The sequence below is a fragment of the Oryctolagus cuniculus genome, chromosome 3 (genome assembly GCF_051225735.1).
Source record: "Oryctolagus cuniculus isolate XC-2025 breed Fujian yellow rabbit chromosome 3, ASM5122573v1, whole genome shotgun sequence".
Lineage (NCBI taxonomy): Eukaryota > Metazoa > Chordata > Mammalia > Lagomorpha > Leporidae > Oryctolagus > Oryctolagus cuniculus.
Genome location: NC_142869.1, coordinates 111,150,005 through 111,166,518, shown reverse-complemented (window position 1 = coordinate 111,166,518; position 16,514 = coordinate 111,150,005). Strand labels below are relative to the sequence as shown.

General features: G+C 40.1%; 1 protein-coding gene across 7 annotated transcripts in view; it reads left to right on the top strand.

Moving 5' to 3' along the window:
* Nucleotides 1-6,262, top strand: part of LOC149127460 (uncharacterized) — a 43,449-nt gene extending 37,187 nt beyond the window's left edge. For 4 of the 7 annotated variants that reach the window (XR_016231601.1, XR_016231600.1, XR_016231602.1 and 1 more), the window contains 3 exons: nucleotides 1,953-2,068; nucleotides 3,277-3,381; nucleotides 5,951-6,262. Coding sequence is in view for 1 of the 7 variants with exons in the window: in XM_089329324.1 (XP_089185450.1) it covers nucleotides 1,953-2,068; nucleotides 3,277-3,381; nucleotides 5,951-5,984 (255 nt within the window). In the remaining 6 variants the exon portion in view is untranslated. Of the gene's footprint in view, nucleotides 1-218; nucleotides 1,844-1,952; nucleotides 2,069-3,276; nucleotides 3,382-5,950 lie in introns of those variants that run through there. The other 3 variants (XR_016231599.1, XR_016231597.1, XR_016231598.1) reach the window with 1 other exon arrangement.
* Nucleotides 6,263-16,514: the final 10,252 nt, after the last annotated feature.

The window sequence follows — 16,514 nt, the reverse complement described above, 5'->3', positions numbered from 1 at the left end:
TTGGCACAGCGCGCTGGCCGTAGCGGCCATTTGGGGGGTGAACAAACGGAAGGAAGACCTTTCTCTCTGTCTCTCTCTCTCTCTCACTGTCTAACTCTGCCTGTCAAAAAAAAAAAAAAATCTGGGATGATCCAAAGCCAGGAGCCAGAGCTTCTTCCAGGTCTCCCATGTGGGTACAGGGGCTGAAGGACTTGGGCCATCTTTTGCTGTTTTCCCAGGCACATTAGCAGGGATTTGGATTGGAAATGGCGCAGCCGGGACTCGAACTGGTACCCATGTGGAATGCTGGCACTGAAGTCTACAGCTTCACCTTCTACATCACAGCACCGGCACCTGATTGTTTTCTTTACTGAGCAGAGCTTTTTAGTGTTATATAGTTCCACTTGTTTATTTTTGCCTTTGTTGCCTGTGCTTTTATTGTGATACCTCAAAATATCATTACTAAAGTCAGCATCAAGTAACTTTCCCTCTGTGTTTTCTTCTAGGTGTTTTATATTTTCAGTTATATAGTTCCAGGGCTTTAATCTATTCTGAGTTGAATTTTGTGTTATTGTATAAGTAAAATAAGAGTACAATTTCATTCTTTTGTAGATATCCAGTTTTTTAAAAATCATTTATTGAAAAGACAGTCTTTTCCCCATTGTGTCATCTTAGTAGCCTTGTCGAAAGTTACTTGACAATGTATATGTAGGGTCATTTCTGGGCTCTTTATTCTGTTCCACTGGTCTATTTGTATGTTTTTATTTCTGTATCATACTTTTTTTATTAGACAGGTAGAGTTATAGACAGTGAGAGACAGAGAGAAAGGTCTCCCTCCGTTGGTTCACTCCCCCAATGGCTGCCACAGCCGGTGCTGTACCATACTTTAAAAATTATTTATTTGAAAAATGTGGATGGGGTCAAGAGAGAGAGAGAGCACACTTTTTTTTTTTAAGATTTATTTATTTATTTGAAAGTCAGAGTTACACACAGAAAGGAGAGGCAGAGAGAGGGCGGGGGGAGAGAAAGAGAGATAGGTTTTCCATCTGCTGGTTCATTCCCCAGTTGGCTGCAGTGGCCGGAGCTGCACAGATCTGAAGCCAGGAACCAGGAGCTTCTTCTGGGTCTCCCATGTGGGTCAAGGGCCCAAGGACTTGGGCCATCTTCTACTGCTTTCCTAGGCCATAGCAGAGAGCTAGACTGGAAGTAGAGCAGCCAGGACTTGAACCGGCTCCCATATGGGATGCTGGCACTGTAGGGTGGCTTTACCCACTACACCACAGCACCGGCCCCAGAGAGCACACTCTTTTCTGCTAGTTCATTACCCAAATGCCAGCAACTGCCAGGACTGAGGGAAGAACTGAATCCAGGGCTCTTGATTCTTCCACTGCTTCCCAGGATATGCATTAGTGGGAAGCTAGAGTCAGAAGCCAGATATCTGGCTAGAATCTGGGGCCAGATAGCAAACTCAGATACTCTGATGTGAGCTGAAGGCATTTCAATCAATGTTTTAACCACCAGGTTAAATGCTCACCCTTACCGTACCATACTGTTTTGATTACTGTAACTTCATAATGTAATTTGAAATGAATAAGTGTGAAGTCCCCCATTTTGTTTTCTGTCTCAAAATTGTTTTGTGTGGTGAGGATCTTTTACAGTTCCATACAAATTTTTTAACTGCCTTTTCTATTTCTATGAAAAATGCCAATGCAATCTTGTTGAGGATTACTTTAAATCTGTATATTGCTTTGAACAATGTGAATATTTTATCAATATTATTTCTTACAATTCGTGAGCACAGGATATCTTTCCATTTATTGTGTTTTTAATTTCTTTCATCAATGTTTTCAGTGTACAGGTCTTTCACTTCCATGATTAAATTTATTTGCAATTTGATGCTGTTGTAATTTTTTTTATTGATAGTTGCTATCTCATATATCCAACTATTTACATGCTCCTGGGTTTATTTGCAGGTAAACATCTTCAGAGAAATGACCATCTTACCACCCTCTACTCCTCACAGCACTTTCTTCAAAGGATTTACCAAACTGGCTTCTGTAGACCTAAATCCAGTGGATTTCAGTAAGAGGTAGCACTCAAACAATACTCACTCACATCGAAATAGTACCTAGAGTGTTTAGAATCTACTTCAGGAACTTACAGGGCCTGGGTTTCAACAGTGAACCATAGCAGCTTATGGACTGTGGACATGACATCAGTGACCATTAACTCCTGCCCAGCACTTTGATATGACTGTCACATTCTAAGTACATTTCCTGTACTATGCCATTTCATCCTGTAAACAACCCTGTTAGATAGGCACTGTGATTTATCCTCAAGTTTACAGAGAGATTAAGAACTGTGTTCAAGGTTACACAACGAGAGAGCAGTAGCCTCAAATGCAGGCAGTCAGGTTCCAGAGAAGGTGTTTTTTGCCCATTGAGCTATATCATCCTTTTGAAAAGACATAGTACATCTGCTTGCTTTGTTTGCTTTTTTTAAGATTTATTTTATATTTGAAAGAGTTACAGAGAGAGGGAGAGACAGAGAGGTCTTCCATCTATTGGTTTACACCCCAAATGGTTGCAATGGTTGGGACTGGGCCAGGCCAAAACCAGGAGCCAGGAGCTTCTTCCAAGTCTCCCACATGAGTGCAGGGGCCCAAGTTCTTAGGCCATCCTCTGCTGTTTTTGCTGCTTTCCCAGGCACATTAACAGGCTGCTGGTTTGGAAGTGGAGCTGCCAGGACTTGAACCAGCACATAGGATGCCGGCACTGCAGGCAACAGCTTTACCCACTACACTGCAGTGCCGGCCCCCAGGGAATACTTTTTAAGCTCCCCAGTGTACGGGTTTGGGGCTGTGCTGCTTGTGTCAGTTTTTAAAGACACATGGCGGGAAGCAGTGGGGATGAGTACACAGGTTCTTGCCTGCCCCATGGCTCCCACACCGAATGGCCACTCTGCTTTCAAGCCATCTAAGAAATGGGACACTTCTCAGGATGCAGGAAGACTTTCTGCTTTTCAGTGAGCTCAATGTGTATTAAGCAGGAACCATTATTTATCAGCTATGTATGCCTGCCCCAGACCAATGGGATTCTTCCCCTCTTTCTCTGGATGGGAAAAGAAAGGGAAACTAACATGTACAATGTTGGTTTGAAAGAGAAGGCGATCCGGAATCTGTGGGATAGAGTCACCTGAGAATGGAAGAGCCCAGCGTTCCCTCCGTGTCGGGGAAGGACCATCCACACACTGAATCTGTGCAGCAGGGACTTGCATAAGATCGACTGTTTTCCACAGGGCCTCCATCAGCCTTGCTCTCTGTGTTCAGGAAGCTGGGTCCCCAGGCAGCCTGCCCCAAAGGCATTCCAGGAGTGATGGAAGGATGAAGTCCCTAGGTCGCATGTGAGTATCTCCTTGCATTGAACTTGTTACTCTTACACTCACCCAGCCAGTGAGCACTGCAAGAAACATTGAGGATTAGGGGCAGGATTCTGGCCACAGACTTGCCCTGGGTAGGCTGGGTAAGAAATGACTGACAGGTGTTTTACAGATGTGAAAATAGGAATAGTGACATTCAGGTTGTAGAGGTACATTTACATTTTTTAAAAATTATCATCTACTTGAAAGTCAGAGAGAGAGAGAGAGAGAGAAAAGAGAGAGAGAGAGATCCACTCCTGGTTCACTACCACAATGCCCACAGTGGAGTTGTACCAGGCTAACACCAGGAGCCTAGAACTCCATGGGTGGCAGAGACCCAACCACTTGAGCTATTACCTGCTAACTCACAGGATGCATTAGCAGGAAGCTGGATCAGAAGTAGAGTAGCTGGGACTGGGACTGGCACTCAGATATGGAACGGGGCATCCCAAGTAGCAGCTTAACCTGCTACACCACAGCACCCACCCCCTTGCAGGGAATATTTTTGAAGATTAAGCAAGCAAGGTGTTTGGTACACAGCAGGTGTTTAACAATGACAGGTGTTACTATTGTAGCTGTGTGGGTGACTAGCTGCACTGTCATCACAGGGAGTGAAATGCAGGATTGATTCAGCAGATCTAACCAGCTATATAGATGCTCTTACTTTTTAAAAAATTCCATTTTAAAGTATTACGAAATATAATGTGCACAATCTGTAAGACATGAATACTGCATGAGGAAAAATCACAAAGCAAAGTACCCTGTAATTGCTACCATGTAACAGTTACCCAGGTTGAGAAAACAGAATGGTGTCTGCATTCAGTAGCCCTGAACCAACCCCACCCTATGGGTTTTTCCAGGTCATATCTCCCTTCCCACAAGAGGTTATCGCTATCTTTTCATGGAAATGACATCTTTGTTTTATAGATAAGTAAATCTGCAGTTTTATTATAGCTATAGTATAAAGAAAATACAGCTTTAATATATATGTGTGTGTGTGTGTGTGTGTGTATACACTATATATATGTACACACATTCCCGATATAATACATTTACCAGATGGTCCCCAGTTCAGGATTTTTTGACTTTATGGCAATGTGAAAGTCAGCCAAGAGTCCACACAGTCAGTAGATACCATACTTTAAGTTTAGCATTGTGATCCTTTCTCAAGCTAGGGATATGATGTGATAGGACATCCTCTTGTTACGCTGGGTAGCACACCTGAGTTCCCAGGCAGTCCTGTGATAAAGATGGTCAATGCATGGGGCCCAACAGTGAACTGTGTTGCCAAGCTGTGATGTTCAGTATGGTAGGTGTACTAATTGCATTTTTTTACTTTTATTTTTTTCAAGCTATGAAAATATAAGTTAAGGAGCATTTGTATGTCACCACATAAATTATAAATACCACCATCTACCATATGTATCCTCAAATATTATTGTTTTGTCTGTTTTTAAATGTTACATAAATGAGATTTTATGTATTCATCTTGCTTCTTTCATGCATCATTTGGGTTTTAGGATTCAACCATATGGCTCTTTGTGGCAATAATTTATTTATTTTCATGTCTGTGTCATAGCTCTTCATATGAATGTGCTGCATTTTGCTTATTTGTTCTGCAGGTAGACAATTGTTTGTGTTCAGGTCGGGGTAATCACTGACTGTGCTACTACAGACTTTCTTGTTCATGGTTCTGGTAGCATGAGTTGTAGAGTATGCACTTGTGAGAGACCTGCTGAGTCACAGAGTATCTTTCTATTTAACTCCAGCAGATGCTGCCCAGTCCTTTCCCACAAGGGTTTGTCTGCAGCCACAGTGCCCTAGAGTCAGCCATTCTCCTTGGCTTTGTGGACGGATGATATTGATTGTTTTTAAATTAGCCAGTCTGTTGGGCATGTAGTTGTGGGGCTTTTTTTTTTTTTAGCTTTATTGATCTATTTATATGAAGGGAACAGATTTCATGTTCCTTTTAATGTATATGTATTATAGTTAATATATTGTTTTATACATATATACATTTAAGAATATGAATATAATGATACTTTCCACCCTCCTTCACTCCCTCACTCCTACTCTCCCTATTCCTTTATTTCTTGTTTTTCTGTTAATTTTCATGATGATATACTTTCAATTTACTTTATAATCACAAGCTTAGTCCTCCACTAAATAAAGAAACCATGTGGTAAATAGAAAAACCACTGTTCCTCAGGAGTATAGACAAGGCTAAAAACATCAATCAAGTCTTACAATGTTAATTTCACTTATATTCTTTCCATATTTGAGTACTCTATATATTAGTTATCACAAATCAGAGAAAACATGATATTTGACTTATTTTCCTGACTTTGACAGATATTAACTTTTCATTGTTCATTGTCCACGTAGATTTCTTCTTATATATAATATCTGTTTATATTTTTGGTCCATTTTTAAAAAATTGTGTTGTCTATTTCCTTAGTGAATTATATCCAAATGAACACTTGATTGCCTCAAGCAGCATTTATTGATAAGGTGGTATCCTGGAGATCATGAGAATTGACTGTTGAAATTTCAGGAATTGGGGCTGGTGCTGTGGCCCAGTGGACTAAACCTCTGCCTGTGATGCCAGCATCCCATATGAACACTGGTTCAAGTCCCAGCTGCTCTTCTTTTGATCCAGCTCTCAGATTATGGCATGGAAAAGCAGTAGAAGGTTGTCCAACTGCTTGGGTCCCTACACTCATGTGGGAGACCTAGAAGAAGCTCCTGGCTCCTGGTTTTGGATCAGCCCAGCTTTTGCTGATGCAGCCCTTTGGGGAGTGAGCCAGCAGATGGGAGAACTTTCTCTCTGTCTCTTCCTCTCTCTGTTTCTAACTCTGCCTCTCAAATAAATAAATAAATCATTTTTTAAAAAGAAGTCTTGATTAAAAAATCTGGGGGAATTTTGTGAGCAGGTTGTAAATGTGCATATAGTTTAAAGTCAGCCATGATAGGAGTATTTATACCATGGAAATTGGCAAGTGACACAAATCAGAACATTTTTACCCAGAGTCAGCCATTTGGGGAGCAAAACAGTGGATCAAAGACCTCTATCTCTCTTTCTCTGCCTCTCTCTCTCTGTGACTCTGCCTTTCAAATAAATAATTAAAAAAATAAAAAAAATTTTTAAATGCAAATGGTCAACAGACACATGCAAAAGTGCTCAGGATCACTAGCTATCAAGGAAATGCAAATAAAAAACACAATGAGGTTCTACTTAATATGACTGATTCAATTCTGTAATTAATACACAGTTATTCTTAAGTGTTGAAATTTAACTGAAATGTGATCCCTGTTAAACATAAGAGTAGGAATAAGAGAGGGAAGAGATATATAATTTGGGACATGCTCAAGCTGACTTGCCCCAAATGGTAGAGTTAGAAACATACCAGGGGACTCCAATTTAATCCCATCAAGGTGGCATGTACCAATGCCATCTCACTAGTCCAAGTGATCAATTTCAGTTCGCAATTGATCATAATGAAAGGACTAAGAGTCAAAGGGAGCACATAAGCAAGTCTAGTACCTGCTAACACTAACCGATAGAATAAATAAAGGGGAGAGTGATCCAACATGGGAAGTGAGATACTCAGCAGACTCATAGAATGGCAGATGCCCTAAATAGCACTCTGGCCTCAGAATCAGCCCTAAAGGCATTCAGATCTGGCTGAAAAGCCCATGAGAGTATTTCAGGCATGGAAAGCCAAGACACTCTGGCAAAAGATCTCTGTGAGTGAGATCTCAGTGGAAAGAACAGGTCTTCAAAGAAGGAGGTACCTTTCTCTGAAGGGAGGAGAGAACCTCCACTTTGACTATGACCTTGTCTAAACAAGATAAGAGTCGGAGAACTCAAGGGGCTTCCATAGCCTTGGAAACTCATGACTGGAGCATAGGGAGATTACTGATGCCATAGACAGGAGTGTCAATTGGTAAAGTCAACAACAGGAGTCACTGTGCACTTACTCCTCATGTAGGATCTCTGTCCTTAATGTGCTGTGCATTGAGATTTAATGCTATAATGAGTACTCAAATAATATATTTCACTTTGTGTTTCTATGGGGGTGCAAACTGTTGAAATCTTTACTTAATGCATACTAAACTGATCCTCTGTAAAAAAAAAAAAAAAAAAAAGAAAAGAAAAGAAAAGAAACTATCAACTCCCAACTTGACTCTCACTGGGATTAAACATGACAATAGGTCTGATCTGATTTCATCATCATTAAAAAAAATCATCTATTATTTTTCACTTTATGTTTCTGTGTGGGAGCAAACTGTTGAAATCCTTACTTAATGTATACTAAGCTGATCTTCTGTATATTAAGATAATCGAAAATGAATCTTGATGTGAATGGAAGGGGAGAGGGAGTGGGAAAGGGGAGGGTTGTGGGTGGGACGGTATGGGGGGGAAGCCATAGTAATCCATTATTCGTACTTTGGAAACGTATATTCATTAAATAAAAGTTAAAAAAAAAAAAAAAGAATAAAAGATGCTTTGCCTTGCAAAAAAAAAAAAAAAAAAAAAAAACAACACAATGAGGTTTTATCTCACCCCACTTAGAATGGCTATCATCCAAAAATCAAAACACAATAAATGCTGGTGAGGTACCCTAATACACTGTTTCTGGGAACATAAAGTAGTACAACTATTATGGAAGATAGTATGGAGATTCCTTAGAAATCTGAAAATAGATCTATCATATGACCCAACCATCCCTCTCCTGGGAACTTACCCAAACAAAATGAAATTAGCCTATGCAAGAGTTACCTTCACCCCCATGTTCATTGCAGCTCAATTCACAATAGCTAAGGTATGGAATCAACCCAGATGTCCATCAACTGATGACTAGATAAAGAAAATGTGGTATATACACTATGGAATACTACTCAGCCATAAAAAATGAAATCCTTTCTTTTGCAACAAAATGGATGCAACTCAAAACCATTGTGCTTAGTGAAATAAGTCAGAGCCCCAAAAGGCAAATATCATATTTTCTGGGATATGTGGTAGTTAATATAAAATACAAAAAAGTATAGGAATGAAATAGATATCTTTCGATTTGAGTGTTACCTTTAGTGCTGGTTCATATTCCTTTGGAACTGCAATCTTTCTACTTTCTACTTGTTGAATATTATGGTTAGTGCTGCATTAAGCCTGTGATTATAAAGTAGATTGGAATTATGTTTTTGCAAAAATTAAAAAAAAACATAAAAGAAGGAAGGAAGGATATTAAGGGGGAGTGAGGGAGGGGAGTATGGTTATTTTCTTAGAATTGTACCTATGAAATAAATAAAATCTGTCCTCTTTATATAAATAAAAGTGAAAAATGAAGTTAAAAATAAATTTAATTTGGGGTATTATATTGAGTCTATAAATCAACTTTAGGAAGAAATACCTGTTTTTGCTCACTTGCATTTCTTAGAAACATTACTTGTTACTGTGTAATACCAACTGCATATTTTCTGTAAGTTTTCATTTGTTATTTACCTGTGTTATAGTGTTTCTTGCCTTGTAGAATTCTTTTTTATTTTTATGAAGTAAAGTTTATCAACCTTTTGCCTTATAGTTTTTAGTTGCCATGAATGCAAATCACAAGAGATTTAAAATACTAGAGGTGAGTGTTTGGCACAGTGGTGAAGATGCCACTTGCGATGCCCACATCCCATACTGGAGTGTCTGTGTTTGAGTCTCTGCTCTGCTTTTTACCCAGCTTCCTGCTAATGCACACCCTGAGAGTAGCAAGTGACTGTTCAAGCAATTGGGTCCCTGTCATCCAAATTAGTTTCTGGGCTCCTGGCTTCAGCCTGACCTAGTTCTGGCTGTTGTAGACATTTGGGAAACAAACCAGTAGATGGAAGAGCTTTCTCTTTGTTTCCCTCTCTCCATCTCTGCCTTTCAACTAAACAAAATAAATAAGTAAACATGGAGGAGGCAAGATGGCGGAATAGGAAGGGAGCACACTGATAGTCCGGGGAGAGATAGTTTAATAAAAGTGGAGATACTGCAGGTTCAAGGAAGAGTAGGGGAGGAAACAGCAGAAGAAACTCTTCCAGAACGCGTGATTCACAGTGGACCTGCGTGGAGAGCGTGGGAGCCCACAGTTCGGGACACCAGAGGCAGACTCAACACACCAGGGCTGGAACGTGAGGTGAGCCGAACCTCAATAGCCCGAGACACTGGCAGGCAAGCGGAGAGAGGAGACTAGAGGGAACGACCCCCGGGGGGGAAAAGTTCACCAGGCTAACTGGAAGAGAGAGAGAGAGAAAAAAAAAAAGGTGACTGGTACAGACACGGGTTTCTCTCTCTCCGCTCACCTCTCAAGGGCGAGCAAGACAAAGAGCAGGCGCCATCTTGGACATACGTCATAAGCAGAGCGACCTCAGGTCTGCACCGGCCCTGAGCCTAGCAGAAAAACCTGACTCTGGGCGGGGCGAATTAACAGGAGATTAGGATCTAGTAAATTTGTGGTGCTACTGAACTGAGACTGTGAAAAAAGAGACGGTGGGGGAGAGAACTCACAGAATTCACGTGAGTACTCTCCAGAGATGCTACAATTCCGTAACTTTGGCAACCCAGTGGGAGACTGAAGGAGAATTTGAGCCCACTCTGAGGGCCGAACAGATTCCCTGTGTGGTCCTTGGGAAAGAGCTTCTGATCTCTGGCTCCTGTGGGTATATCATTTGCCTGCTAACTACCTCCAACTTTGTTCAGCTGTGCGGAATTACTTCCCTTTTGAATCAAAAAAAGAGAGAGAGAGAGATCTACCACGCCTAACCTGGGAGTGTCACCTTTGGCACACCAAACAGAGCTCTCAGGCCACACCCATCTCAAGCCTCTAAGGCTCCATCAAAAACAGACAGTCCACTTAATCTAGAGTCATAGTATAACAAGAAAAAGCACCACAGTGAAGAAACCAAATATCTCCAATATGCCAAATAACAAACGCAAAAACCGAGGTAATAAAAACAAGGAAGTCACCATGACACCCCCAAATGAAAAAGACACCCCAATTCAAGATTATGAAGATGATGAGATAGAAGAAATGCAAGAAGCAGATCTCAAAAAATTGATAAGAACATTAAGAAGTTCTCAAAAACAAATTCTTGAACTACAGAAATCCTTAATGGACAAGGTAGAAAATCTCATGAAAATGAAATATTAAGGAGGAATCAAAATGAAACAAAACAACTAGTACAACAGGAAACTGTGATAGTGATGAGAAATCATAATGAAGTGAAGAATTCAATAGATCAAATGAAAAACACAATAGAGAGCCTTACAAACAGAATGGGTGAAGCAGAAGAGAGAATATCGGACTTAGAAGACAGAGAACAGGAAAGGATACAGGCAGACCAAAGAAAAGAAGAGGAAATTAGAAATCTAAAAAATATTGTCAGGAATCTTCAGGATACTATTAAAAAACCCAACATTCGGGTTCTAGGAGTTCCTGAAGGCATGGAGAGGGAGAAAGGATTAGAAGGCCTTTTTAGTGAGATATTAGCAGAAAATTTCCCAGGTTTGGAGAAGGACAGAGAAATCCTAGTACAGGAAGCTCACAGAACCCCTAATAAACACGACCAAAAGAGATCCTCACCACGACACGTTGTAATTAAACTCTCCACAGTGAAACATAAAGAAAAGATCCTCAAATGTGCAAGAGAGAAACGTCAGATTACTCTCAGAGGATCTCCAATCAGACTCACAGCTGACTTCTCATCAGAAACCCTACAAGCTAGGAGGGAATGGTGAGATATAGCCCAGGTACTAAGAGAGAACAACTGCCAGCCCAGAATATTATATCCTGCAAAGCTATCATTTGTGAATGAAGGTGAAATAAAGACTTTTCATAGCAAACAGAAATTGAAAGAATTTGTCGCCACTCGTCCAGCCCTGCAAAAGATGCTTAAAGATGTGTTACACACAGAAACACGGTCATCAATATGAAAGAAGGTAAAGGAAGGAAAGCTCACAGCAAAAAATCACAGGGAATTCAAAGCATATATTAGAACTTATCTTTGGCAAATGGCAGGGCAAAGTTACCACTTATCATTAGTCACATTGAACGTGAACGGCCTGAACTGTCCAGTTAAAAGACACCGATTGGCTGATTGGGTTAAGGAACAAAACCCATCTATTTGCTGCTTACAAGAAACACATCTTTCCAACAAAGATCCATACAGACTGAAAGTGAAAGGCTGGAAAAAGATATACCATGCCAACAGAAATGAAAAAAGAGCGGGCGTAGCCATCTTAATATCGGACAACATAAACTTTACCACAAAAACTGTTAAGAGAGACAAAGAGGGGCACTATATAATGATTAAGGGATCAATACAACAAGAAGATGCTGGAGGCATCACAATACCAGATTTCAGGACATACTACAGGGAAGTTGTAATCAAAACAGCATAGTACTGGTACAGAAACAGATGGATAGACCAATGGAACAGAATTGAAACACCAGAAATCAACTCAAACATCTACAGCCAACTTATATTTGATCAAGGATCTAAAACCAATTCCTGGAGCAAGGACAGTCTATTCAATAAATGGTGCTGGGAAAACTGGATTTCCACGTGCAGAAGCATGAAGCAAGACCCCTACCTTACACCTTACACAAAAATCCACTCAACACAGATTAAAGACCTAAATCTAGTAATCTCTAGTAACCTGACACCATCAAGTTACTAGAGAACATTGGAGAAACCCTTCAAGATATTGGCACAGGCAAAGAATTACTGAAAAAGACCCGGGAGGCACAGGCAGTCAAAGCCAAAATCAACTATTGGGATTGCATCAAATTGAGAAGTTTCTGTACTGCAAAAGAAACAGTCAGGAGAGTGAAGAGACAACCGACAGAATGGGAAAAAATATTTGCAAACTATGCAACTGATAAAGGGTTAATAACCAGAATCTACAAAGAGATCAAGAAACTCCACAAAAACAAAACCAACAACCCACTTAAGAATGGGCCAAGGACCTCAATAGACATTTTTCAAAAGAGGACATCCAAATGGCCAACAGGCACATGAAAAAATGTTCAAGGTCACTAGCAATCAGGGAAATGCAAATCAAAACCACAATGAGGTTTCACCGCACCCCGGTTAGAATGGCTCACATACAGAAATCTACCAACAACAGATGCTGGCGAGGATGTGGGGAAAAGGGACACTAACCCACTGTTTGTGGGAATGCAAACTGGTCAAGCCACTATGGAAGTCAGTCTGGAGATTCCTCAGAAACCTGAAGATAACCCTACCGTTCGACCCAGCCATCCCACTCCTTGGAATTTACCCAAAGGAGTTTAAATTGGCAAACAAAAAAGCGGTCTGCACCCTAATGTTTATCGCAGCACAATTCACAATAGCCAAGACCTGGAACCAACCTAAATGCCCATCAACGGTAGACTGGGTAAAGAAATTATGGGATATGTACTCTTTAGAATACGATACCGCAGTAAGAAACAATGAAATCCAGTCATTTGCAACAAAATGGAGGAATCTGGAACACATCATGCTGAGTGAAATAAGCCAGTCCCAAAGGGACAAATACCATATGTTCGCCCTGATCGGTGACAACTGACTGAACACCAAAAAGGAAACCTGTTGAAGTGAAATGGACACTATGAGAAATGGTGACTTGATCAGCATAGCCCTGACTGTTAATGAACAACTTAACACATTATCCCTCTTAGTAGTTTTTTTTGTCTGTTCTACTTAATATGACTGGTTTAATTCTGTAATTATTACACAGTTATTCTTAAGTGTTGAAAATTAACTGAAATGTGATCCCTGTTAAACATAAGAGTGGGAATAAGAGAGGGAAGAGATGTACAATTTGGGACATGCTCAAGCTGACTTGCCCCAAATGGTAGAGTTAGAAACATACCAGGGGACTCCAATTTAATCCCATCAAGGTGGCATGTACCAATCCCATCTCACTAGTCCAAGTGATCAATTTCAGTTCACAACTGATCATAATGAAAGGACTAAGAGTCAAAGGAAGCACATAAACAAGTCTAGTACCTGCTAATACTAACCGATAGAATATATAAAGGGGAGAGTGATGCAACATGGGAAGCGAGATACTCAACAGACTCATAGAATGGCAGATGTCCTAAATAGCACTCTGGCCTCAGAATCCGCCCTAAAGGCATTCCGATCTGGCTGAAAAGCCCATGAGAGTATTTCAGGCATAGAAAGCCAAGACACTCTGGCAAAAAAAAAAAAAAACAAAAAAACAAAAAAACAAAAAAAAAAACAAAAAAAAAAAAAACAAAAAAAACCCTAAATGAAAGATCTCTGTGAGTGAGATCCCAGTGGAAAGAACAGGTCTTCAAAGAAGGAGGTACCTTTCTCTGAAGGGAGGAGAGAACCTCCACTTTGACTATGACCTTGTCTAAACAAGATAAGAGTCGGAGAACTCAAGGGGCTTCCATAGCCTTGGAAACTCATGACTGGTGCATAGGGAGATTACTGATGCCATAAACAGGAGTGTCAATTTGTAAAGTCAACAACAGGAGTCACTGTGCACTTACTCCTCATGTAGGATCTCTGTCCTTAATGTGCTGTACATTGAGACTTAATGCTATAACGAGTACTCAAACAGTATATTTCACTTTGTGTTTCTATGTGGGTGCAAACTGTTGAAATCTTTAGTTAATGTATACTAAACTGATCTTCTGTAGAAAAAAAAAAAGAAGAAATTATCAATTCCCAACTTGACTCTCACCGGGATTAAACATGACAATAGGTCTGATCTGATTTCATCATCATTTAAAAAATCATCTATTATTTTTCACTTTATGTTTGTGTGGGAGTAAACTGTTGAAATCTTTACTTAATGTATGCTAAACTGATCTTCTGTATATAAAGAGAATCGAAAATGAATCCTCATGTGAATGGAAGGGGAGAGGAAGTGGGAAAGGGGAGGGATGCGGGTGGGAGGGACATTATGGGGGGGAAGCCATTGTAATTCATAAACCGTACTTTGGAAATTTATATTCATTAAATAAAAGTTAAAAAAAATAAGTAAACAAAGAACTGCATTAAAGTAGCCACATTAAGTTGAAAAAAGACAAAAAAGTTATTTTTTAATAATATATTTTAGTACCAGCATTGTGACACAACAGATTAAGCCATGACTTGGTATGCCCCTATCCTTTATTGAAGTGCTGGTTTGAGTACTGGCTACTCCACATCCAATCTAGCTTCCTGCTGATGTATCATGAGAGAGAGAGCAGACGATAGCTCCCTGCCAGCCACATGGGAGACCTGGATGGAGTTCCCGGCTCCTGGCTTCAGTCTGGCCCAGCTCTGGCTGTTTGCAGACATGTGGAGAATGAACCAGCAGGTGGAAGATTTCTTTCTCTCTTTGTCTGTCACTCTGCCTTTGAAGTAAATTAAAATGAAGATTTGATAAAATATGTTATATTTAGCCTATTATAGTCAAATACCATTTTAACATGAAATCAATGTATAAAAGTTATCAATGAGATAATTTACATTCTTTTTTCAAATAAATTTTTGAAATCTAGTGTTTTGTCTTTCAGCATATCTCTGTTTGGACTAGGAATATGTCAGCATTTACTAGTTACATGAATGGCTACCATATTAGATAGGTGAGGTTAGTATTTTTGCAAAGGTAGGTCCACAGTCACCTTAACTCCGTGGCTGGTTTAGTCCTACCATGAAGGTCTAGCACTTCCGGGTGTGGGTCAGTGAGGTTTCTTCACTGAGGTTGGTTGAAACTTCAACTCTCCCAACTTCGTGTGACTTTGGGTGTTGTCTGGTTTATAGCCCTGCTTAGGTGGGTATGGCTTTTGTTTTTTTACTTTAGGTGTGAGTGGAAGATTATATATACATATTTTAAATTTTAATTTATTTTCATTTTATTTGAAAGACAGGGACAAAGAGAGATCTTATATCTGTGAGTTTAATACTTAAATGTCTGTAATAGTCAGGGCTGGGCCAGACCAAAGCCAGGAGCCTGGGGTTCAATCTGGATCTTCCATAGCAATGGTAGGGACAAAGTACTTGAACCATCATCTTACGCTTTTCAGAGTATGCATTTTCAAAGGATGCTGAATCAGCAGCAGCATAGCTGAGACTTGAACCAGGCACTCTGTTAAGGGATGTGAGTATCCTAAATGGAGAATTAACCTCTGTGCCCAACACCCCCCCTAAGATCACATTTTTAAAATGAAGTTTAGTGCTCAAATGTCTGAAAATCACTAGACTTTCTGATCTCAAAATTCATCTGCAGTGTGAAGAATGTCAAAATATGTTTGTGCAAGTCCTATGGTTCTGAACCTGAATTAAGATCAAATAGGTACCTAAGATCTTTCCTTTCCTTTTGGTTCCTTTTCTTTTTTCCCTCCAAACAATATGCAAAAACCAAATCTACATTACACAGCAGATATACAAGTCTATTATCAACAAATGAGAACACATTAAACAGTTTTTAATTGGTCTTAAGAAAAGCAAAGGTGAGATGAAAGTTTAATTCTCTTGGACGGTTGTTCACAATGTATTTTTCCATCTCTGCTGTAAGGAATGCATTTTAATTAGCTGATTCTCACCATTTGGCCATGTATTTGTAATCTGCATTCACACTTTGGGAAAGAAAAATTTGATGAAAGGAATTGGACAGTAATGGAAATCTTGTCTGAGCAGAACAAATTGGGATTATCAAGTATATTGCAGGATGACAGACAGGCTGCAGCCGGGGAGATGGGAAACAGAGCTTCCAGAAACCTTCCTCTGTCCCAAACTCCCTTGTTCCACCTTGCACAGTTTTGTCCTGCACAGGGAGACAGCACCACCAGGTGGAAAGTGCTTTGGGGCCAGATGAACATGAGTTTGAATCTTCTAGTTTTCTGGCCAGTCACTTAATCCCCCTATCTTTACTTTCCTCATCTGTCAAGCAGCAGTAATAGTATCCACCGTATAGCATTGTGAGAATTGAAAAGAAAAGGAATATGTGAAAGTGCCTAAAGCATAATCAGGACTCAGGGAATGACTGAAAGAATTGCAAAGGGGTGAGGGGCCCTTGGGAACTCCCAGGCTTATGTACAGCGTTGAGAGGAAGAAGTGGGCAGCTG